The 23,604-nt window shown below is 44.8% G+C and overlaps 1 protein-coding gene across 1 annotated transcript in view; it reads left to right on the forward strand.

Moving 5' to 3' along the window:
* The first annotated feature begins 15,643 nt into the window (after window positions 1–15,643).
* The window catches only part of RSPO3 (R-spondin 3), a 61,621-nt gene continuing 53,660 nt past the window's right edge, over window positions 15,644–23,604 (forward strand). The window contains exons 1-2 of the mRNA XM_032101619.1: window positions 15,644–15,892; window positions 16,115–16,260. Of these exons, the coding sequence (XP_031957510.1) occupies window positions 15,816–15,892; window positions 16,115–16,260 (223 nt within the window). The 5' untranslated portion in view covers window positions 15,644–15,815. The remainder of the gene's footprint in view (window positions 15,893–16,114; window positions 16,261–23,604) is intronic.

The following is a 23,604-nucleotide window of genomic DNA, read 5'->3' on the forward strand; positions in this document are numbered from 1 at the left end:
CCCCTTCTTTCTGCTGCTGTTTTGCATTCTTTTTTTTTTTTCCTATTTGTTCCGCCGCCCTTGTAAATTTTCTTTGAAGCCCTTAAAAAGGGTCTTTTTATTTCTTTAGAAATAATTTGTTGGAAATTCTAATGCACAGGATATGCTTTTTGAGTAGTTTATCCTCAAATTCTGTGTGTACAGAGCAAGTGTGAGATGCAGATATGTGCCAGTGCCGGAAGCAGATGTACACCTGCAGACTTAGACAGAGAGTCTCCCAACTGGTACTTCACAGGATGTAGTATGTGTGAAATGGTTGCATTTCAAGAGAATCTGCAGTTTATCTATGGCAAGTACACTGTCTTTTAAATGGTTTGATTATTTTAAACCCCAGCATGCGATTATATTATTTTTATCTCTTATAGACCAATGGAAGCCTCAAATATCTTCACAAATGAGACACTGATGTTGATCTGGGATAGCCTAGATCTGTCTCCGAAAAACAACTTTGGCTCTAGAGCCGAGAGAGAATAATGGTTTAATTCTGTCATGAGATGGCAGTTCCTCTGTTTGTTTCCCTTGCCTTGAGGAGTGGGGATGAATCCTAGGCTTTGTTCTGACAGTGAAGGGCCGATAGTGTTAAAGCCATTTGCAAAAAGACTCTTGACTTCCAGCCTAAAAAACCTGAGCTATTCTCATCCTAAACTTCTCCCCAGCAGATTCTGCCAATCATGATGAACTCTGTGAAATTTGTGGTGAATTTGTGATGTGCAGAAAAGTCCACTAGGGACTAATTTGACACCATCAGATGCAATTTTCCTTTATTACCCTAAGGCAAGATTTAAACTAGTTTCCAGGGGTGAGAGGTTATTCCATTAATCCAGGGCGCTTGCCCCAGCAGGCTGCCACCTAGACAGTCTGGGGCATCATTAAGAGGATGTATTTCTCCTGTTTTCTTGGTCTTTTCTGGGGTTTTCATTTTAGGGTGGCACTTTTATTCTTAGTCTTCAGATGGACACATCTTTTCACAGTCAGACCAATCTCTACCAAAGCTTTCCTGCAGCCTGTTTTTGCAGGAGAAAACTAAGATTTAGGCTCAGTCATTCCAACAAATTTGGTTAACCCTGTGTTGTCTGGAGTGGAGGATGAGAGCAGGGATCCTCAGTGAAGGTCAGATAACATGGGAAGGCAGAGATGAGCAAGGGTATGTGGAGCACAGAGGCAGCTCAGGCGCTGTAGGGCAGTGCCAGCCATCCCAAAACAGAGCACCTCTGCACACACTTTCCCCATAAGTACCTGGGCATCTGGGAGGAGATGAGAGCTTTTGCACAGGGCCAGGCTCAGCTAAGCATCTTCCTTCATGTGACCTTATGCCCGAAGCACTGCATCATCTGGCATCCTGGCTCAGAACAAGGCTCTCCAAGCGGCCTCCCTGCAGGACCATCCCAGGTCCAGCAGAGCTTCCTAGCTTGGGGGTCATCCTCAAGCAAGGCAGCTACCTGGCTTCTGGACCCCAGCAGGCACTGGAAGTAGTACAGCCCTATTTCCATGAGATTATCCCTGAGTGACAAGCCTTTGTCACAGTGTCTCCAATCATGGTGCAGCTACCCTGCCCTCCCCATAAACTACACACCGCTATCCAAAACTCTGCAGGTGTTAATGCTGAGCAACACCAGGTGAGATTGCAGAATCCCATTGAATACCTATCTTATACTCATTCAGGACCTAGTTCTACCAAAATCCACCACAAACAGTTAATGCCATAAGTAAGAATGACGTTTGCAAAAGAGCTCAGTCTGTTAAGCTTTTTTTTCTTTCTGTTTCTTTAGGGTTTTTCCTTCAGCTTCAACTTGGAGAAAGTTGAGTTTAGTTTAGTTCTTTCTTTGTGCCTCTCCCTTTCACACAGGCACTGATTGCCAGGGAACATATTGCTTGTGTGAGATTTTGCAAAGGACAGAAGGAGAGCTCCTCAGTGGTTTTGGTAATGAGCCAGGAAAGCAAGGACAAAAAAACTAAGAACTTTACTCTTTAATCCTTGGTAGAAGACAGGATCTTCTTAAGGTTCTGTGTGTAAGTGGTTTAGTTGAACCAGGGAACTCTTGATGCATCAGAGACATAACAACCCTGAATCTGTGAATATTGCAGTGTTTGGCAATAATTTGGAAAAGGCACTGCAGAGGCAGGAACAAGAATCCCCAGGAGGGCAGATGCAACATAATCTGCCCCAGTACAACATTCTCTGTGGTTTTAGTAGCTGGCATAAATCCCAACTAGTGAGGTAGTTCCACCTCTTTTAAAATGCTTTTTTCATTGTCAAGAAGAGCTGTTAAGTGAATTAAAATGAGCTGGTATTAAGAAATGAAATAATATTTATACAGGGCTTGGATGGGTTTGACTTCACCTCTTTAACTAAACTGGGTGAATGCAGAATGTTGGGAACTGATGATTACTGAAAAATAATCTGTATGAGGAGCGCTTATTAATTTAAAGTTAATTATCTCTCCCTAAAGGTTTTTATATATGGTTTTATATATATGTGGAAATTCTTGTCTTGAGGCAGACAGCTCTGCAGTCTGGATCACCTGAGAGTACAAATCTGGGCCACAGTACTCCTGATGACAGCATTGCATTTCTATCACTAATTAGCATCTCAAGGAGCTAATGCAACTCACTGTCCTTCAAAAACTGCTCAACAGCCACAATTTTTGCCATGTCCTCTGCCTTTTCAGCCCTCCAAGGCACTGTAGGAAGCAGACCCCATTGCCATGTAAGCATATTTGCAACACACTCCTCTACAGGAGGAAGAAGACAGGCTTGGATGCATCTGCTTTCAAGATCAGCAATTGCTTTGAGGAAAAAAAAATAAAAACAATCAGGAAAAGCCATTTAAACTGAATTACTGGCACTACTATTTTCACCTCTCCACAACCTAGCCATGACTTCCAGTGCATCCTGAGTTAAAAGTTCATAATTCCTGCTGAACTTAATGGGAGTATTTACAGAAGAATTGTGTTGCAATATCTAATAGGCTCAGTTGTGGGCAAATCTCTTTTGCTGTGTCTGTACTGATTTTAGTCCAAAGAACATTCCCACTGCTACAGTTCCACCAATAGGTAGGAATAATTGTAACACTATTGTGACTGATCACTGTTAATTCAACAACCATATCTTCTATTTATGGCCCAGGGCAGATTGCAGTGTTTGCATGTTGGTGGCTGCTGCTGCCTTGTCCACACCAGATCTCCCACCATCAGTATCAGCAGGAAGTTTTTCTGGGGAGCAACTCATAAGGAAAATGAGATTTTCATCAGGTCCTCTCTGTCTCCACTTTCTTCATAGACATGATTAAAAAAAATATATTTCTTGACGTGACTGTGAAGACTAATGAGTAAACATTTATAAAGGGCTTTGAACATGAAAAGTATGAAATATTCCACTTAGTTATAAAAGCATAGTGAGGCCAAAGCAGCAGCCAGTCATCTAACTTGAATAAAATATCCTTTTATAATGTTCTAGTGATGCTGTTTTTTGAATTTGATGGGCAGCAGTCAATCTCTGTACATAAACAGTGACCAGAATCTGCACTTCCTCTTCATGAACTTTGGAAAACCTGATCCATCTCCTTCAATAATGAGAAGAAAAATAAGGAAGAGCGAGAAAGAGAGAAAGAAAGAGGCAGAGAAGGAAAATATGTTCTTTGAGGCAATGTGAGGTGTAGGTCAATGTTTCATATTAACCCTGGTTTCCTCTTCATACATCTGATTTCTTTGAAAAACACAGCCATAGTTCATCCACTGGTCCAATGGCCCACATTGCTCCTAAGGGAGACTCAATGCTATGGTTAGAAAGAACTAAAGGAAAAATATTGTTGAGGAATTTAACCAAATCTTTCAATCTAGCAGCTTTGTAAGAAAAGAGGATGCACTGAAGGTAAAGTTTCTTATGAAAATCATGGTGTGTTCATTGATGCTATCAGGAAAGATTGGAGTATTTCCAGCCAGGGCCAAACATAAACAATTGGATGGCACTAGACTGCATTTGGTTGGATTGGGTTAGGTAGGGTAAGGCACCTTGTAGGATATGGAGATCTGGAAATCAAACCCTTGCTCCTCCTCTCTCCAAACACAGGTATCAAGGTGGCTCTCCCCTGATGTAACCAGTGATTTCTAATCAATTATTTCCTTTTTCCAAAATCAGTTAGGACTTTCCAGCAGGGAGACTGCCACAGAGGAAGGGACATCCTTCAGCTTGCAGTGACAGGGATGCTCGGCTGCTCAGCAGAGAACTGGTCAGTGAGAGCGACCTGGGCAATGTTCTACCCTGGACCTGGAGAGCTGGGAAGAGCACGGACAGTAAGCTGCAGAGGATGGGCTGGAAAAGCCTGTGCCTATGGGATGCACACCATTAGGTAAGATGTGCCTTTCAATTTCGTGCTGCAGAGTCCGTAGCAAATGTAATGGCAAAGAGGGACATGAGCATGGATTTCCCACAGGACAGACAAGCTCCCTCATCACCCTAGGAGGCACAGACACAAGAGGGGGGAGGGACCGGTGCTTTCCAGGGGTTTATGCAAAATGCCTCAAGCCTGGGTGAAACAAAGCTGACAAGAATGGTTTTGGAAATCAGAAATGTCAATGAGCTTGGGCTTATTTTCTCATACTCTATCAGTTGCCTGACCTTCCCTCTACGCATTCTTTTGTCTATACACAATAGTGCAGACGGGAAGTTATTTCATCTAACTTCAGGCATTTACATATTTTAGGACACTATTCAGGTCAGCTCTTTTAGACATCTATCACAAGACAAATAAATCAGTTATAAAATACCTGTGTTTTTCCACTGACTACAAAAGCAGTTGAGAAGACAATATGTGGTCAGATCAATTTTAACCCCACGACTATACTACCCATGTCCTTCTCATTTCCCCCATGAAAAAATACAGATCCCCTCACAGCACAGAGCTCAGCATGAACAGGGCTCGGCTTGCAGAGTTACACCAGGTTGTGTTCATTGATGAGTGAAACCAGGTTGAAATTCAACTGCTAGTTCTAGCCTCCCACTCATTATCTCTGCTGGGTGTTTAGATCTCAGGGAATTTGTGGAGTTTCTGGGTTTCCAGATACCAGATAGTCTTTTCTGTGAGGCAGTGGGCGTCATTCCTTCAATGATTGTGGAGGAATCTCTAGAGAGGGACCTTATGAGCACTGCTCGCTCTCTCCTCTAAGGAAAGAAATTGAACTCATGGTTTTCTGACGAATGTTTTCTGCTGTTGTCAGAAAGCCAGGAGACATTTAGCAGCTGTAACAGTGGAAGCTAAATAAAAGCAGAAAATTTCCTGTCTGCTGCTACACTGGTTAAGTATGCAAAGTGACGTTAAAGAGAGGTAGATCTGCTCCAGGAGACACTGTCACCCAGAATAATTCTTGAAGGGGCACAGTCTTCCCTCCCCTCCACCTTTGATATATGTTTAATTCCACAAAACACAGTCCAGTGATCACTGTAAACAAAGGATAGTTGCATATTCAAGCTATATATTAATTTTAAAATTGGACTTATTTTTTAAATAGAATATGGCTACAGCCTTCCTCCAAGATACTGGTGTGCAATTGATGGGATATCTGTTTCAGAGTTATGTTTCTACTATGAAGTTTCCATGGCATAGACTTGGTGTCACCAGACCCTGAAGTCATACGAAGTACTGTAGAAAACTGACTTTGATACAAGCAATAGCTCAATTTCTTTGGAATACAAAACTCTTTCACTTTCTTTTCTACTCCTTTGTCTTCTAGGGCTCTGCTTCCTTCAAAGATAAAACTGATTGCTGGTTTCAAGGGCTATTTATTGCCATGACAGTGACATATCACTCTGAGTACTGCCTCTTAAGTACTATTAGCACCTATCTGATCTGAAAATGTACAAACATTCAACCAAAATTGCTGTATTAATAGACAAGCCTAAAATAAACAGGAAACAAACAGAACCTTTAAAAAGAAGGAACTGCAATTGAAATACTTTAAAGATAAATAAACTTTTAGATTTGACTCCCTCTAGAGTATATTTAAGGAAAAGCTTGAATCAAGAGATTCCTTTTTTGTTGCAGAAACTCACAGTAGTCCACCGAAGTTCTCTCCAAGTGCAAGAATCCCTCTGCCCAGCAGCCTCTCTTCAGCAGAGCTCTCTGCCAGTTACAGCCAAGCCCCTGCAGCGCTCAGGCCAGTGCCTCACTGACGCCAGAAAACAAAGGTATATCTTCTTTTTCAATGAGGTGATAGAGCTGTAATTGTACATGCCTACACTTTCCAAAAGGAGACCAAAACCTTCCTGTCTTCATCAACTAAAGGCAGTAAGAGAGCTTTCGTTTGGTCTGTAGAGATGAGTCAGAGTAGACCCGTGTCTGTGGGGACCTGTTGTAGAACAGGACCCTCATTCAGTTTGGTCCCTGGGGATTCAAACTCAGCACAGTGTTGTAACATCTGCAGACCCCAAATGTCTTTTTTTTTTCTAAAATGAGGGTCAATTACCCATTTCAAAATGAGCAGAGCCAATGTAGTCACTGAGGTCATTACAAGCCTTTTGGTGAAACTCCCTCAGTCCTGTTGTGCAGAACACAAGAAACACCAATGTATCCTCTGTCTGTATCTGCTAATGCTCCCACTGCCACTCTGGTGAGCTGCACAGGTTTGTTTACAGGTGGTAGTGAGATACTGAGCAGAAGAAAAGGTAGCACAGAATAAAAAACTGAATTTTCAAGAAAGAGCCCAGTGGAAGCAAGACACAGAGTCTCTCAAATTTATATCTACGTTTCTAATGAAAAGCAAGCAGAACGTCAAATACATTCCATACGTTTCATATGTAATAATGAGGAGGCAATACAGGACAGGCACAATTTTCCTTCTCTCTTTGCCAGAAAGTAAGATGAAAAAATACCTGAGTAAGGAAAAAAACAAAAGTGTGAATCTACTGAGCTGCCTGGATGTGAAAATAGACAAAATAAGTCCATCACTTCCCAGCATGTGATGGATTCTCAGTTGCTATGTTTAAAGCCACAAAAGAAAGAGAAGAAGAAACCCAAAGTTTACCATCTCTATAGCTGCATAAATGTATAGATAAATTCAGTCTGACTACAACACACGTAATGCATGGCAGTACCTCCAGGAATAAATTTGGATCACTATGCCATAGACTCCAAAGGGTCAACATGACATATTGCATCATATCCCCCTACACAAAAAGAATTCACTAACAAACACCACTTCCAAAAGTGCTCCTTTATTCTACTTTTACATTATAGTTTCTTATGAAATAGCTCAGTGGATGACTTTGGTGCTTTGCCACATTTCTCTCAATCTATTTATAAATGTTTGGTTGGAAAGAAAGTAAACATTACAGGACAAACACTTTATAAACGTTTGCTATTTTCACATAATACTTGAACTGGAATAGGTTTTGCTTAAAATAAATAATAATCCTGGAGTGCTCTGCAGAATGACACAAAGTCTCCCAAGCTTGTTAAAATAAAAATGGAAAAGAAAAGAAAACAGAATAAAAAGCATAAACCAAGTGGTTTATATCTCATCTAAGAACACAGAAAATTATGTCTGTTATGAGGGGGGAAAAAAACCAAAAACCAGCCTGCCAGGTAGACTTCATCCTGCACAGTATGTTGCTGGTAACAGCCTTTAGGGCAATTACTGCTCTTTGATTATAAATCGAATCGACTAACATGCCACCAGAAAAGTGGCAGCACTGATGAGTGTGTGGTTCCCCCGTGCCCCAATAATGGATTAAACAAATGTTTCACACCTAAAGACTCTGGGTGCACGTGGGAAAGCACAACTGGTTTCTCACAGGCAGAAAAGTGATGGCTGACAGAGCATGTTGCTGCTGCTTGCTGCTCCCTTCCCACCTCACACACCCAGCGACTTGCTGCTTGTTTATTTAAATGACACTGTTGTTTGAAATGATGGGGGCTTCTTATCCTCTTGAGTCATGCATTCTCTGTCTGCGATCCTCTGTTTAGGCACTTTTAGCACCTCATTAATTACTAACTGCAACAAAGTCATGCTGTTTTGCAACTCTATTGCCTTTGTTAAGAAATCTCAATCCTGTGTTAGAATGTGAAAGGGGACTGTTATCTACCATATGCCCTGCTTGACTCCATGCTACAAAATTAGCTTTCTAGTTCCTGAAAGACATATACATGTGCTCCTTATATCCATACCCCATGGTTAAATAGCCTGGCTCCCGCTAAACAGCCTGCCAGTACCAACTGTAGAAGCTACTGTTGCAGATAAAATCCCTTTGTAACTCCACAAGTTATAAATAAATGTTTTATCCAGGAATATACAATTTCTTACCAATGCCCTTAAAAAGTCTTAATAATGTCCTTAATAAACTTTAATAATGTCTTAATAAGTCCTGCTGCAAAGTGCTACCCTAGATGCCTCTCTGTGAGTCTGTGGGTTAACTCTAAAACAGTTAACTATTAAAAATAAGTAACTAACAGATTAAGCAGTTGGAGATATTATTTCACTTTTAGATGGAAGGCTGGTGGGACAACGTCAAGTGAGGACAATGAAAGTCTTCCTTGCAATGCTCTGAATGTTGTCAGTTATCAGCGTACTTAAGTTCTGCAGGCACATGAAAGCGGGTTGGTACAAGAGGTTTGATCCAAAAGGGATTTTGATAGCTGTGCAGAAAGCTGTGATTTAAGAATCATCTTCAGCAGCAGCTGAGGCTGGAAGCACCTAATTAAATTCACAATGTCCTTCCTTGTTTGGGGTGAATGTTCCTCAGAGTACAGCTCCTGCAGAGACCCAGAGCCAGCACAGGCAGGACTCTTGCGTGAGCAGATTGTGGGCCAAACAGAGCTAAATTCATTGAGGATCTAGACCCAGCCACCAGTGGAAACAGGCCCCTCTCAGCAAGCAGTGTGTAAAGGCTTGTTTACAAAACAGGGACAGAAAAATAGAAATGGTAGTAATAGTGACTTTGCTTAGTGGTTAGGGTGTATGCAGCTAGAAGATACCAGTTTCTGATCATAAATTTCCATTTAATGTGAAATGTGCAAGCATTCTTTCAAAAAAGAGACAGAAAATAAGATTTCCCTTCATGTGCCTTAAAATCAATTCCTTCTTATCATCTGACACCAAGAATGTTTATGGTGGCACAGATGCAGCAAAACAGCCTGTGAAGCAACCTCAGCCAAAGAATCATATAACTGAGCTCAGGGTGTGGGGTGCAATTGCACCCTGAATCACACTCCCATGGAAGGTACACATGGAGCATGGGTCCACATACTGGCCAAGTTTTATTCCCATTGTGCTAAAGGGAACTCTAGAAAAAGACACAACTGACTATTTTTCTGAAAGAAAGGATCTTAATTTCTCCCCTGATGGAGGAGGCTGGCTGACCCAGGCAGAAATAGATATTTAGCTGGGCAGAAAATCCTAGCTGGGCTGAGTATTTCATTATTGCTAGCTCCTGCTTGCTCTCATTTCAGGATGAATGTTTGTTCTGGTAGCAGTTTGGAAGGTACACCTATTGCCACAGTTTATTTGGAGAGTTTAGACATCTAAGTATTGACTGTTGGATGTCACTTGCAAAGTCATGTGCCTACAAGGTAGGATTTGCTACTCCTAAATTGAAGATGCTTCCATATTTCATGAGATGTTGGCTTTCAGGTTGTAGCTGTCTGATGCCTGATTTGTAATTTGTTCAATGTAGTAGATGTAGATATTAGCTTAGCAGAAGCTCCACATCACTAAATCCTTGTTATTCAACTACCAGTCATCAGCCTCATGTGAAAAGAGAACTAAGTTCAGAAATAAAACACGGTGTGATTCTTTCCACTCATGAACAGTGGTCAGAAATATGCTGGAAGGTACAAAAAAAGGGTAAAGCTCTGACTAGGGAACCTCTGTCTCTTCAGAAAAGTACACGGGCTTTTTTCAGTTCTGATGAGCTGAATGCAAAATATTAACTGATGAAACATATCCAATTGCTTCAAGCTCTCCAGGCATAGTGACGGACATCAGCTTGTGCTTAAAAGTCCTTGTCAAGAGTTCCATGCCACCAGTACACCAGAGTCAAGCAGAGAATAATATTCTTCAGGACTTCACCATTTTGCAGTCTTCCAGAATTTCACTTTACACCTTGAAACAAGCAGCAAGAGCATTTGAGTATAGAAGTGTTCCAGACTGCTCAGCACTAACTGCCCAATACTTAAACATGTCATAGAATAAGTATCAATGACACATTTACCAATGTTTAGTGAAGGACAGGGCAGGGTAACCCACGGCTGCATGCTCTGTGCCTCATGCACTTGTGACGTGGGTGCCCAGTTCCTCAGCTACAGCTCCTACAATGCTGTAATGCCTCTTCTGACTTCAGGCCACTGGAGCTGAACTGCTTCAGTAAATCCTGGCAACAAGATGGCATTGTGGAGGACAGCTGGAACTGCAGCACATGAGCTCTATCTACACTATGCACCATCACCCTTCTTTATGCCTACCTGTTCCTGTATGCACACTAGACAACCTGCCCACCACCCACGCTGCGTGCAGTGTGAGCACGCACATAAAGGAATGGGCTTGTTCCCTTGTCCCTGCCTTTCCAAGGAACCCTACATCTATAATTTCACCTTCAGTAGTGAGATTGCTTCACTGACCTACTTGAGACACTCCCTGCCCTTACTGTTTTACGTGTCAGGTTTTTCATTTCTTCATGGTGTACCAGATCAGGAAACTGAATATGCTGAAAAAAAAACCCTTTTTGCATTTAATTTTTCAGCCTAATATTTCCCAAACTCTTGGACCAACAGAGCCCAGGAAGTGGGAATGAGCAAGTCACTTGGGCAAGTGTGGAATCTACTTAGATGGACATTAACAGCAAAGAAATTCACAGGAAACACTGCCAAAGTGAGAAAACGGCTCCTCCCAAATACTGAAATCATAGAGAAATCAATGCCTAGACAAATGGATGTGTCAGACTTCTGTGAACCTTTGTTGCTGGTTACTCACATCCTCCAACTTTACCCAGTTGTAGTTCCACCCTATGGGCTGTCACCACAGGAGAAGCATACTTGGGCAAACTGATGCATGAATTTAAGCCAGTACAGTTATTCTGGTATTGCCTTCTGGGTGGTTAAAGTTAGCCTGCATCAAAAGCTTTTTTTTTTTTCTTCAATTTAGCATACATTAGAAAAACATTTATGTTAATTGCTTCTGTTCTAGAATGAGCGTTTACACCCAAAACACTCAGATACTTCCATGGCAATGCTGAGGTTTTTTCTTGTAGACACAGTTGCTCTAGGCACAGATTCTGAAAGCACAGAAGAAAAAGTTGGTCTGCATCCCAAGAGTTTTACAATCGGATGGCAAGTCCAAGAGGGGACCAACTGATAGATGAATACAGGGAAACAATGACTTAGCACGGTTTGATCATCCTCATATTAACTGCTAAAACTTCCTCTGTGCCAAAAACTTCTCATTTTGAGGCCTTCCTGTTGGGCTTTCTTAACTGACCTGCATCTGGAAGGTTTGTGCTGCAAAATTTGTTTGTGTGTTTTTCCCACAAATACGCCTTTTTTTTCTGCATACAATAAAACAACAATTCAGCCCTCCTCCAGTGTGATCCAGAAGACCAGATCCAAACCTCTCTCGGACTGATAAAAGGTCAAGCTGACAGCAGCAGGCTTTGGACCTGGCCCAGACAGAGGGGTAGTCCAGATCGACATGCTAATTTAGGACCTGATCCTGTAAACTTTGATTACACTGGGATTTTATTACAATGACAGAATTGCACAAGTTGGAGATGGGAAAAATCAATTAGGTCATCTAGTCTATTTGTTGCCAGTGTAGGATTGTTCTCTGCTGCACATGTTGTTAATGTTCTGCCATTAGATATTTTAGATATCTGAAACATAAAGACATTATTAAGGATACTGGGACTGGATTTCAGGAATCAGTTTATTTTTTAAAAAGTATACTTAGGTTCAACTTGTTGTGAGTAAAGTATTTTTCATCACTCACTTTTTTCAGTATACTTAGACTATTCAAAGATAATCTTCTGTTTGTGATATTAACAGCTTTGGAAAATACTCGTGATGTTACAGGAGATTAACCTCCTAAATTGAACATGGCTAAAGAACAAATGAGTTATGTTAGGAAACACAGAGAAATGTAACAACTGTCAGATTGGGAAATATGGAAAAGAATAGTAATACACACACAGAGACACACAAATACTTACATATATAGATGTGTGCGTGTGCATGTGTGTGTGTGTGTTGTCTGGGTAATTTCTTATATATTGGTATCTTTCCATGTGACTTGCCAACTGTGCTTGCCCTTAGTTTGTACAGGAAAAGAGAAATCTGGAGCAAAGACTGTCATGATTTGGGGTCCTGTGTAGTGCCAAGAATATTGTGGATGTTTAACAAATAGTAGATGTGTCAGGTTGTGCAACCATTACTCAGGACTCCTGCTCCAGGCCTCCAACCCTTCTCCCTTCTCAGACATTACTGACCCAGATCTGTGGGAAAGCTACCAGGGGTGACTCCTTGATGGTTACCTCTGACCTATGCCATCTACACCCTGATCAGTACCTGAAAAATAAGGATATGTCTCGGACATGGTATGCTTCGTTTTCAAGTTATATATCAGAAGTAATCCAAGGCCTTTTTTCCTTTACTGTGTTTCCCAAGTTGAAAAGGCAAATTAGTGACTCTTTTGTTCACTTACACAAACTATTTCCAGTCTAGAGAAGAATGACAAAGGGTGAGCATTCAGCTGTCCTGTTCACATGGCTAGTTTTTATGACTAGAGTGCCATTTTAAGCAACCACAATATCAGCTATTAATTGAATATTAATATTTTATTTGGGATATAATCTGAGGATCCTGAGGCCAGCTTCTTTTCTAATACAATGTATTAGCTATTTAGAAAACTGAAATCAACATTTTCTGGCTGTGGGAGTTTGCACAGAGAAACTGCTGGGCAGGAGTTGCAATAGTGAAACCACACACTATTACTCTTTGACTAAAGGATTACTCTCCTTAAAAAAAAAAAAAAAAAATAAAAAAAAAAAAGCCAACCCCCCCCCCCCCCAAAACAATACCTAGCTGATTTTACAGACTCCTGTTGCTGGCTTCATTGCAGCTCAGTAAAACAGACATATTTGACTTTCTGGCAACACACATACCATCAGCCATTCTTTCCCTCCCCACCCTCTTTAATAAACCCCAAAACAGAGAGGGGCATAAAACCACCCTGGGAACTGTTTCCGATTCATCTGTTTCACTTGCAACGAAACACTACCTCCAACTCCCTCCACAGTGTGTGCTGCTGCTGGCTCCTCACGCCTCCCGGCCTGGTGAGGGGAGGCTTTTTGCACACTGGATCCCTCCAAAACCGATTGTCCACCGACCGCAGGCCCAGGCACAGTTGTGCAGCCCTGCGCAGCCCAGCTCGGTCACTGGCTCTGCCTCCCCAGGGCTGATGTCAGCCTGAACTTTGCCACTGATATCTCATCCATCGGGATGAGCGACATAAACAGAGAATTTCACGCCAGAGTTTTGCTCTGGAACAAGCTCCTTCCACACATTTCAACAACATAAATCTTCCCCTTTTATCGCAGAATGGCAGTAACTGTTTATGGGTTCAGTTTGTTATTGTTGTTGGGTGGTTTCCTTCCCCCCTAATGGGGCTGGTTTGTGGGGGCAACCAGGCTCCTGGCATCCTCCCACCCTGCTGCTTTTTGGATCCCGTCTTGAGTCAAGGCACAGCTTTTGTTTTCTCCTCAGTCTATGTCTCTGCCCCTCTTCCACAGCAAATAAACCACCTCTCCCCCCCGCTGCTGGTCACTCATGCATACCCTGCCCTACTGCTTGGCCTCGGTTGGCGCACAGTCCACAAGTCGGTTTTGCTGAGGCTCTTGGGTGACCCGTGCAGGCTCCAGGACTGTCTCCCAACACATCTGCCCCACGCGCCTCTGCTGTAGCAGGGACACAGGGAAGCGAAGAGGCTGGAGAGACAGTGAGCAGAGATTCTCGGTCGTGCTTTGTCAGGGCAAGGAGAGGGAGTGCACTCCCCATTTGTTTAATGTTTTCCTTATGTTTCTCGCGGAGCGTTTATTTTTTGACATGCTTTCTCTGCCCACTGGTGCTTATGCTGCTCAAGTGAGTTGGCTGGCTAGCTGCAGGTTGGCTCACATACATGTCCCATCCTTTCTCCACAGCCTTGTTTATTTATGCCACTCGCCTGGCTTGCTCAGATATTTATACACACACTAGCACACAAGAAGTTTCAATCTCCAACAAAATAAAACATCGAGACAAATGCACTTTCTACACGTCAGGGTAGCCCCTAGTTTTGTCTGCTGAATGATTTTTATTTTATGCCTCTCTGGCAATCCCACCCCGTCCGGCTCAAGTATCCTGGATTAGAAAGACTTTCCCCAGAGTCCTTTTCAAAAGGAGCCTCCCACAGACCTTTAAATCCCCCACATTTTATGGTACCGATATTTAACAGCTCTGAGAGGGACAGCGGGGGGAGAGAGTGGGGAAAACAGTTACAAATAAGAGTGGCCTCGCCTCACACCACTGAGGTTCTTGATGCGATCAGCGCCGGTTTACACGGCTCGCTCTCTCATCCCAGCGATAGGCACTGAGATAAGAAGGCAAGCAAGAAAGGGCTCAGTGAATTCCCCAGTTTTACCTCGAATCAACCTCACCACTCCCTTTGTAGCCTTCCCCTTCACCCCAAAAGGAAACCCTTGCCGAAGAAAAGAAACGTGATACCCTTCTGTCAAACAGGCGGCCTCGCTTTGCCGAGGTGCAGCAGAGCTGTGCCCTTGCTGCCGGCGCTCTGCTGAGGGTCGCGGCGGCACGGGCGAGAGGCTGCTGTGCTCACCCCCGGGCTCACGGCTCCGCTCGACCCCAGCCCGGGGCCAGCCCCGTGTCTCGCCTGCCGCCAGCCGGCTGTGGGTACGGTCTCCGGCCCCGGCAGGACACGAGGGTTTGCTCTGTCCCGTCCCGCCGGAGAAGCCATCCCGGAAAACCCCTGTCCAGTGGGGAAAGGTCACAGGGGAGAAAATCCCGAGAGGCTGGAGACCCCTCACAGCCCCACTCGCATCTCCCCATGTCCACTGCGAGCCAGGATGTAAGGGGCAAATTCGGAGAAGAGAGAGTCCGGCGCTGCGTTCCCCTCCGCAGGGAACGCTGAGCACCCCGCCCCGTCCCCCCGGCGAGTGGGGGCGTCCCTCCCCACGGAGGGGCCGGGGTGCCGGGGGCAGCGGCAGCTCCGCGGAGACCCCGGGAAGGCCGGCGGCGGAGGGGAGGCGAGCGGAGACCTTCGGAGGCGGGGGTGGGGGGCTGCCAGCGAGGCTGCAGAGCCCCGCCGCCCTCGGGCCCCGCTGCCGGAGGATGCTCGGGCGTCGATGCCCCGAGGGGGCTCGGCCGGGCGCGGGGAGCCTCCCCCCGCCGTGCCGGGGCGCTGGGGCTCGCCTCCTCCCGGCCCGCCCCGCCCCGGGGCCTCTCCCCCGGGGCACCGCTCAGGAGCAGCTCCCGCATGAAGCCCGGGGGCTCCTGGTCGGCGGGCGGGAGAGCCGGGGGGGCCCGGCCCACCTGCGCCCGGCGGCTGGCGGTGCCCGCGGCGCAGAGCGCGGCTGCTCCGGAGCGGCGGCGGCGGGGCTGGGTCCTCCCTCTGCCCCCCCGCCGCTCCCGCCCTCGCACACTCCTCTCCCACCGCCATCCATCCATCCGTCCTGTCGGCACCTCGCCCGCCCGGCGCACACACGGGCGCGCACAGCCGCACGCACCCCGGCACCCTCACAACATGCTGCCGGCCACCGGCCCGGCATGGACCCCGGCGGCGGCTGCTCGGCTCCTCTCCGCTGCTGACTCCCCTCTGAGGTTTGCGGCAGGTAGCGGGGCAGACTGCTGGAAAGTGCAATAGGAAAAGCGAAGGGGAAGGGAAAAAAAAAAAAAAAAAAAAAGGAAGGAAAAAAAAAAGGAAAAAAAAGGCAAAAGCCATCAAGCCGGCCAAGCCCAGCTTTGGATCTCAGTGCAGGTATTTCTGCTGCTGTGTTCATCCCTTGCCGCCTACCACCCCGGTTTATTATTTCTTTTTTTAAGGAAAGAAAAAAAGGACGAAAAGGAGAAGTCGAACTCTCAAAGGGTTACTATGCAATTGCGACTGATTTCTTGGTTTTTCATCACTTTGAACTTTATGGAATACATTGGCAGCCAGCACGCCTCCAGGGTACGGCGACAGGGAAGAAGTAAGTGCGAAGAGATCTATACTTTGATAACTTCTGCTTCCTCTCGTTGTGCTGTTCACCTGTCCGGGGGGTTCCGTGTCCCCGGTGCCCAGGCGAGTGCGCTGGGAACTAAATCCCGCGTCAGCGGCGCGGCTGAGCAGATTTGCAGGCAGTTTCATTCAGTTGGAGGGATGAAGGCGATTTTTGACCTATCTCTGCTCTTCTTTCTCACCTCACTGGGATGAGCAGCGCGGGCTCTGAGAAGACCTGCGTCTGGTGCTTTACATTTTAATGTCTGGTGAAAGGGAACGTCCTTTCTTAGGTCTTTCCTCTTTCTGAAGGGAAAGGGAGAAGACACGACAGGTAACTTTTTGCGGGTATGCCCTAAATGCTTTTCTTCATCCCGGTCAAGGAGCCCCCTTCCCAAGAACGGGCAGTACAGATTATCGCTCTAGGTTAAGCCTGGCGCCCGGCGATGCGGAGAGAGGCTGGGGTGTCGCGGCTCTGTCCGGCCCGTTGGCTTTTAGCCTCCGCTCGCCACTAGTCACCCATCACCACTGTCCTGGGACTGTGGCTCCTGAATTTTTAAATTTTTAAAATTTTAATCCCATGGGATGATGCGAGTTCTTCCCTTCTGATTTAACCGGCCCCTGTCCATCTCCGCCTGGATTCGGGGCAGAGGCAGGAGGCAGGCGGGGGCCTGGGTGCGAGGGGCAGTACCCAGGGTGCTGGCAGAAGCTCCCTGGGAGCTGTCGCCCAGAGGAAGAGAGAGCCCCCCGTCATCGGGAAGGAAAGAACAGGGAAGCAGCAGCGAGTCGCCCCCTTGCAAAGTCGCTGTCCAGGTCGTGGGGCGCTGCCACGGGCAGGCGGGCTCTCGCTCCGGCGTCAGGGTGCGGCGTGGGCTCGAATCCGCGGTGACACCCCCGGCAGTGCCGCCGGTCGGAGCTCTGCCGTGACCCTGCCGCAGGGAGCCGTGGATGAGGCGGGATGAGGCAGCAGGGGCCGCCGGGACGCGCCCCCGACCCGGCCTCGCCACCCCGCCTGCATCGGACCCGCCGCTGTTTCTGGGGAGGAGGAATTTTCTGCGCACCTACCGCGGAGGGGCTGCTCGTGCCTGTCCGCTCTCCCTGACAGCTGCAGACACCGAGGAAATGTCATAAAACACAGCAGTCTGCGTTTAATCAGCAAGAAGTAACTGAGTTACTTCCTCAGGGAGGGGAGGTAGTATTATTTTAATTTTCTCCTGCTCAGCCTTCGCTCCCTTGCCCTGCTTGGCACTGCTGGCCCTTGAAAGCCTCCTTTGTATGGTTTGCCTCCTGCAAACAAGGTTTGATTCACCTAAAGTGCCCCTAAAGCGGAGCTGAGGACGAGAGAGACCGGGGCTCCAGCCCTCCGATCCCCACGGCCTCGCAGCGAGGGAGCACTAAGGGCTAAGTAAAACATGTCAGGGCATCCGATTTATTATCCTTGGCAAGGGAGGGCTCCGCAGCCTCCATCACTTCCCACCCGCTCCTTTAACCCCTGGCGACCGCGGGCCCGCAAGCTGCGGCTGCCCCCCACCCCCAGCCCTAGCGGTACCCCGGCGGGCGCGGCAGAGGTTCAGCCCCGGGCTGGGGGCACGGCAGGGCTCGGGGGGCAGGAACGCCCGCGGGGCGAGGGTCGCGGAGCGGGGCCCCCTCCGCCCGGACTTGCTCCGGCACCTGGTGCGCGGCGCGCCGGGCCAGCGCCGGGCCGGCGGCGACCTCTGCTGTCCCGTGCCGCGGCGGGCAGCCCGCGGCTGCAGGTGCTCAGCTCGCGTCGCACGGCTCGGCCCGGCCCGGCCCGGCCCGGCCCGGCCCGGCCCGGGAGCTGCCCCACTTTGGGCGGGACAAGGCAGGTCTGCCTCCTGCCCCCGGCCGCTCAGCGCTGCAAGCGTCGGGACAGACGCGGTGTACTCTCCAGGCGAAGGCCGTCCCACCTCGATCGTCCTCAGACAACCGGCAGAGCAGGGTAACTTTCGGGAAATAGAGGCGGAAGTGTTGGCCGCGAATATTTAGCTGGTTGGTACACCGTGGAGAAGGTATCGAGCACTTGCTCAAAGTTTTATGGTTAAAATGCAAGAGTTAAGATAAATTCACAGCAGAACAAGTGTGTGGAAAATCACAGCTGGAGAGTCAGAATGGAAATCTGGCTTGTTATTTTGGCAGTGAAGTCAAAAAGCCTTTCAGAACACCTCACCTGGACGTGCTATACATCGTCTACTGGCCGAGGTCTTCAAATCCAGCTGGTTGTAAAACATGATTTGGCATAAACAGTGGTTACTTGGCTTGAAGCAAAAAATTAGAGAGTGAGTGTTTATGAAAGTTATTATAAAAGTGGTTACGGTCACTTGCACTAATCACTTTGGCTTTAAAAACCTATGAATTGCTGTTAGTAAAGAGTGCATCTTGAAATAAATTACAGTGTGCAGATAAAGAAGACACCTGTCAAATTCATCTACTATGTGCAAGACTTTCCCTGGATTTCTGTTTCTTTTGCTCAGATAGTCTCCTTTAATCATAAATCATAGGCACATTTCTAGGGAAGTGTTTTTAAATTTCTCTTTAACCTGCTTATTTTTAAATATAGTACAAATAACTTCCCATCAAGAAGTCAGTGAGTCCATGTTACTTCATTTTGTTTACTATCAGAGTCCTCCATTCCATGTATTATATTGTAGACTTACATATTTAAACATAAAAAGACTACATAATCTGAACTGACTAATTCAGAATATGCCATGCCAGACTCTCAGCTGGTATAAATTGAAGTTTGTTTGTTAAATTACCCCATCAGAAGGATCTGGTCCTGAAGCATTACTTATTTTGTACCTATTGCCAAAGTAATCCTTTCTATAAGGAACATTTAGTTTGCAATCCTTTTGCTCTCCAAACTCCTACTGAAGTTTTTAGTTGGAGAATCCTAAATTTCTGTCCCATGATCAGTAGTAAAGATATAGTTGGCTGTGGAGAGATAAAACTCCTCTGAAGTCAACAACAAAGTGCAGACTGATGTTCGGGTCCAGAATTAGACACGGAACACAATCAGTAAAAGTTTGAAAGCAAACATACAGTTAGCAGAGAAATTTGGGGTTTTATTCTGATAAGAGCAATTAAGATTAACGAAGTTGCTTGTTTGAGTCTTACAAGACAGAGTAATATGCAGCTGAATATAGACTAGCATACCAATAAGTAATAATTTCTATGTATAGGCCAGTGACTGCAGTTTGCTTAGAAAAAAGGAGGATTAAGTCAATAGTTCCAAAATATTTTGGCTCTGCAGGCCACTACCAACTCCCAAAACTTAGTACTGACAGTTATGTACATCTCTTACTGACCTTCTAATGGACAGAAATGAAATATTATTTGCTGCGGGTCTGTAGATGCCTGGCAGACCATTTGCCATGACCCTGTGGACTAGCAGCGAGCCATGGACTAAATTTGGAAATCTAGAATAAGCAAGGTGATAGAAAATTCCGTATTTCTACTTCACTCCTACATTTGTGACAAAAATAACCTGTATGACTTTGTGGAAGTGCAGTTTGGATGTAGAGCTCCCATGATTATTGGTAGCCCATAAAATTTTCAAATTTTCTCCTGCCTTTCACTACTTTCACTATAACAGCCTGTTCAGGCTACCCGGCCTCCCTTCCCTTCCCTTCCCTTCCCTTCCCTTCCCTTCCCTTCCCTTCCCTTCCCTTCCCTTCCCTTCCCTTCCCTTCCCTTCCCTTCCCTTCCCTTCCCTTCCCTTCCCTTCCCTTCCCTTCCCTTCCCTTCCCTTCCCTTCCCTTCCCTTCCCTTCCCTTCCCTTCCCTTCCCTTCCCTTCCTTCCTTCCTTCCCTCCTTCCTTCCTTCCCTCCTTCCTTTCTTCCTTCCTGTCTCCCTTCCATTGCTTTTCTGTCCAGTCCTCTTGCTGATGTGGGACTACAGATCTTCCAGAATGTGCTTCTGGTCACAATTAGTAGTGGAGGGCTCCAGTCTGCAAACACTCTGCATCTCTGGTTTGCATTCAGCTACTTACAAACTCAAAATTAGGGAGGTGTGTAACAGCCCATTTGTAAACATAGCTATATAAATTAAAACAAATCAGGAAAATACTGACAAAACACCAACTGGTGAAATTATATCTTCAGTCTTTTTATACTCTTGTTTGTGCAGGGTGTAATTCACATTGAAGTAGAATGTCAGCAAGAAAAGAAGAATTACATTATTAGTTAAAATAACGCTTCATTTTAGAAGCAATACTTTTAACAGTTCACCACCTATATATATATATATATATATGTATGTTTAGGGTTGGCATGTCACAGATGGCAGTACTACAGAGTTGGTATGTAATATAGATGTTGTTACCAATTTCTAAAAATATAAATAATTTTGTATCTCAGTGCAACAGTTTAAAGCAGAAGTTAGCCAAGCAAGCAGCCATCAAGCAGCCCCCCCCTTGGGCAGGACTGAATTACTGTTAGTTCTCTTTCAAAGTGTTTGAATGCTGCTGATAATTTTTTTCTGTGATGTCCTCATATTAGCATTGTTGTGTGTAGATATTTAGCTGGTGACAAGAGGGTCTCTTTTTTTGCAATGAAGCTATATCTCTCATTTTTGGGTGAGAATCTGTTCATTTAAAAATAGACAGTAAAATTCCTATTGTAGTCCTCAGAAGCAGAAGCTTCTGTTCCATCGTGTTGTCGTAAGCTGTGAACATATCTCATTGTAGTGATATCTAAAAAATTAAATATCAGAAAATCATTACCCATCGCTGAAAGATTTAGAAGCGTGATAGGGATAGACTGCTTGTGTTGTTATTTTTTTTAATAACTCTATGTGTATGTAAATCTGTACCTGATCATACCAGCATATGTGGAATGATAAGTGTTGTTATCCCAGGAGACTAAAGGGCTTTACTGACCAGTTCCCATTTCATACCTGACATCTGAAAGGGTGATAATTTCAATTTCTTTTTCTATCACCTACTGAAGACATTTCTTATACTATATAAAATTCATGTTAGACTTTAAAAACACGTATTACCACAACTTCTCAAAGACATTGATGTAGGATGGTACACCTGAAAATACATTAAAAGTCCTATTTGTCTCTGCAGACAGAATAAAATACTACTATTATTAGTGAGATGGTTTTAGAGCTTGAACCTGCCTACTTTGCTTCCAGTGAAGAAGGTACTATGGACTTGGCTGGAGCTGGAGTGAGCTTTTTCCTGTAGGACCTCAGGATACATTTTGAGTTTGGAAGAAATGCTGCATTAAAATACTTGTAAAATTGCATGATTCAAATATGTACAGCCCCTAAAGAGGATAAAACAATGCCTTGTACCTTTCAAAACTGTGATATATTACCTGCTTGGGAGGCAATCTCTTTCTTAATCATATGAAAAGTACAACTACTTTACTACTTCCACCTATTGAGCCAACTGAAGCCAAACAAGTTAACCGAGACTAATTTCTTCTTTTGAGCTTTGCCCTTAGTGTATCAAGCCTTTGCCAATCCCCATTCTGCTGTTTCTTCTTGCAATAAATTTTTCACTGGAGACAATGGAAGTTATACCTGATAAAATCTGAGCTAGAACTCAAAAATCAGACTTACTCATTGTTTCTCTTGCTTAGCATGCTCATTTTACTTTCTGGTCTGTAAAGCAAGTGTGCTGGCTTGAGCACTGCCCTTTATCGCTAACATTAACAAGCTGTCTGTCATTTCATAGCCAATCATTTACAGACAGTCACTACTAGCTACACTTCTCCATTAAAACTATGAATGTTATTAAGAATGATTTTTCCCCTGCAGTAGATTGTCCCTTTTGCTTGAAATTAAATTAAAAGTTGTGAAAGCTTGGTGGAGGAGATATAAAAGCTAATAAAAAATAATATTTTTGTCTCACTTCTAATTTTGGAGTCTGAACTACTCAAAATCACTTTGCTAATTTTTTTGCCAAAATAATTCTGAACAAAGCAATCTTATCAGATGACAAAAGGCAGCTGAAACCATGTACATTTTTATACAAAAGTCTGTCTGTCTGCTATTACCACAAACAACGCTTCAGAAAAAAGTACTCAGAGAACATTTATTCATGCAAAACCTGCTATGGCTGTCAAAAAAAAAAAAAAAAAGATGAGAGCTACAACTTTTTTTTAAATAATTGAATAACTGAGTTTTTGGTGACAGCAGAATGATTACAATTAGATGCTTTGTCATAATAAAATCTAACAGATTTTATTAATGAGTACTTTAACCTTGTTTTTGTTGCTAGTTCCGAGCAGTGCGATGAGCAATGCTACTTGAGAAGGAACGATTGTACTACAGTTGTACGACAGCTGACTAATAAACTTTTTTGTGTGTTTCAATTTCTCGATTATGAGCTATCGCCCTTGCATTTTAAAATGTTAGTGTTATTTACTCCTGCGATCAAACATAGCAGCCACTGAAGCAAAGGAGCCACAAAACACATCTTGCTCCAGTGCTCGTAGGCAAGAACTCATCTATGGGGACCAGAGCTGAACTCAGAGAGCCTTTGGTTGTGGCAGGGGCACCGAGCTCCTGCCAGCTCCAAGCAGCACCCCAGCCTTGCACTGGTATTTTGGCTCCACACACCAGAATAATTAGGGGGAGCAACATAAAGGAATGCTTATAGTAATACTTCTAAATAAAAGTAAAACCCCAAACCACAGGTTTAGACCAAGTTCTGGTAGTGCTGCTATAAACTTTATCCTTTCAAGCTTCAATTTTACATCCTGACAGGTTTTGTGTTTAAAATTGCAAGGTCCTAGATGGGATTTCAGACTTTTGATATTTTCTGCAGGGTAAAGAATATTTTGGGGCACTGTAAAATGAAACAGGAGGTCATTGATAGATGTTGGGATAGTAACGATGTGTGATTCCTGTGGCTTCCTGTAAAGTGCAAGGGCAAACACAGGCTCACTTCCAAGAACAGGACATGAGGTGCCTAAGGTGTGTCTGGGACAGGATTTAAATATGAGTCCCTCACCTTCAATGATGCTTAATTTCCACCTCACCCTTGACACATGGACATTTCTCAGATACTTTGTCATTTCTAACATGATGTTTCATCTTACTGGCATTGAACATCTATCTGAGCTCAGGTCCCTCCATGCAGAGACTGAGATTCTCTCTTAAAGAAACCCTGTGTAAAAAAAATGCAATGAATAAATTGTGACAAATAATAAGTATATCAATGCAAAGTTCCTCCACACGGAGCACACAATATTGCAGATGATTGCTTACTGACATTGGAATACAGTCACATGTGTTCCTGCACCGTACCCAGCCCTCAAGCCCTTGCCTTTCCTGTGCAAACTAAAATTGCTGGGAGCAA

This window comes from Corvus moneduloides, chromosome 3 (genome assembly GCF_009650955.1).
Source record: "Corvus moneduloides isolate bCorMon1 chromosome 3, bCorMon1.pri, whole genome shotgun sequence".
NCBI lineage: Eukaryota > Metazoa > Chordata > Aves > Passeriformes > Corvidae > Corvus > Corvus moneduloides.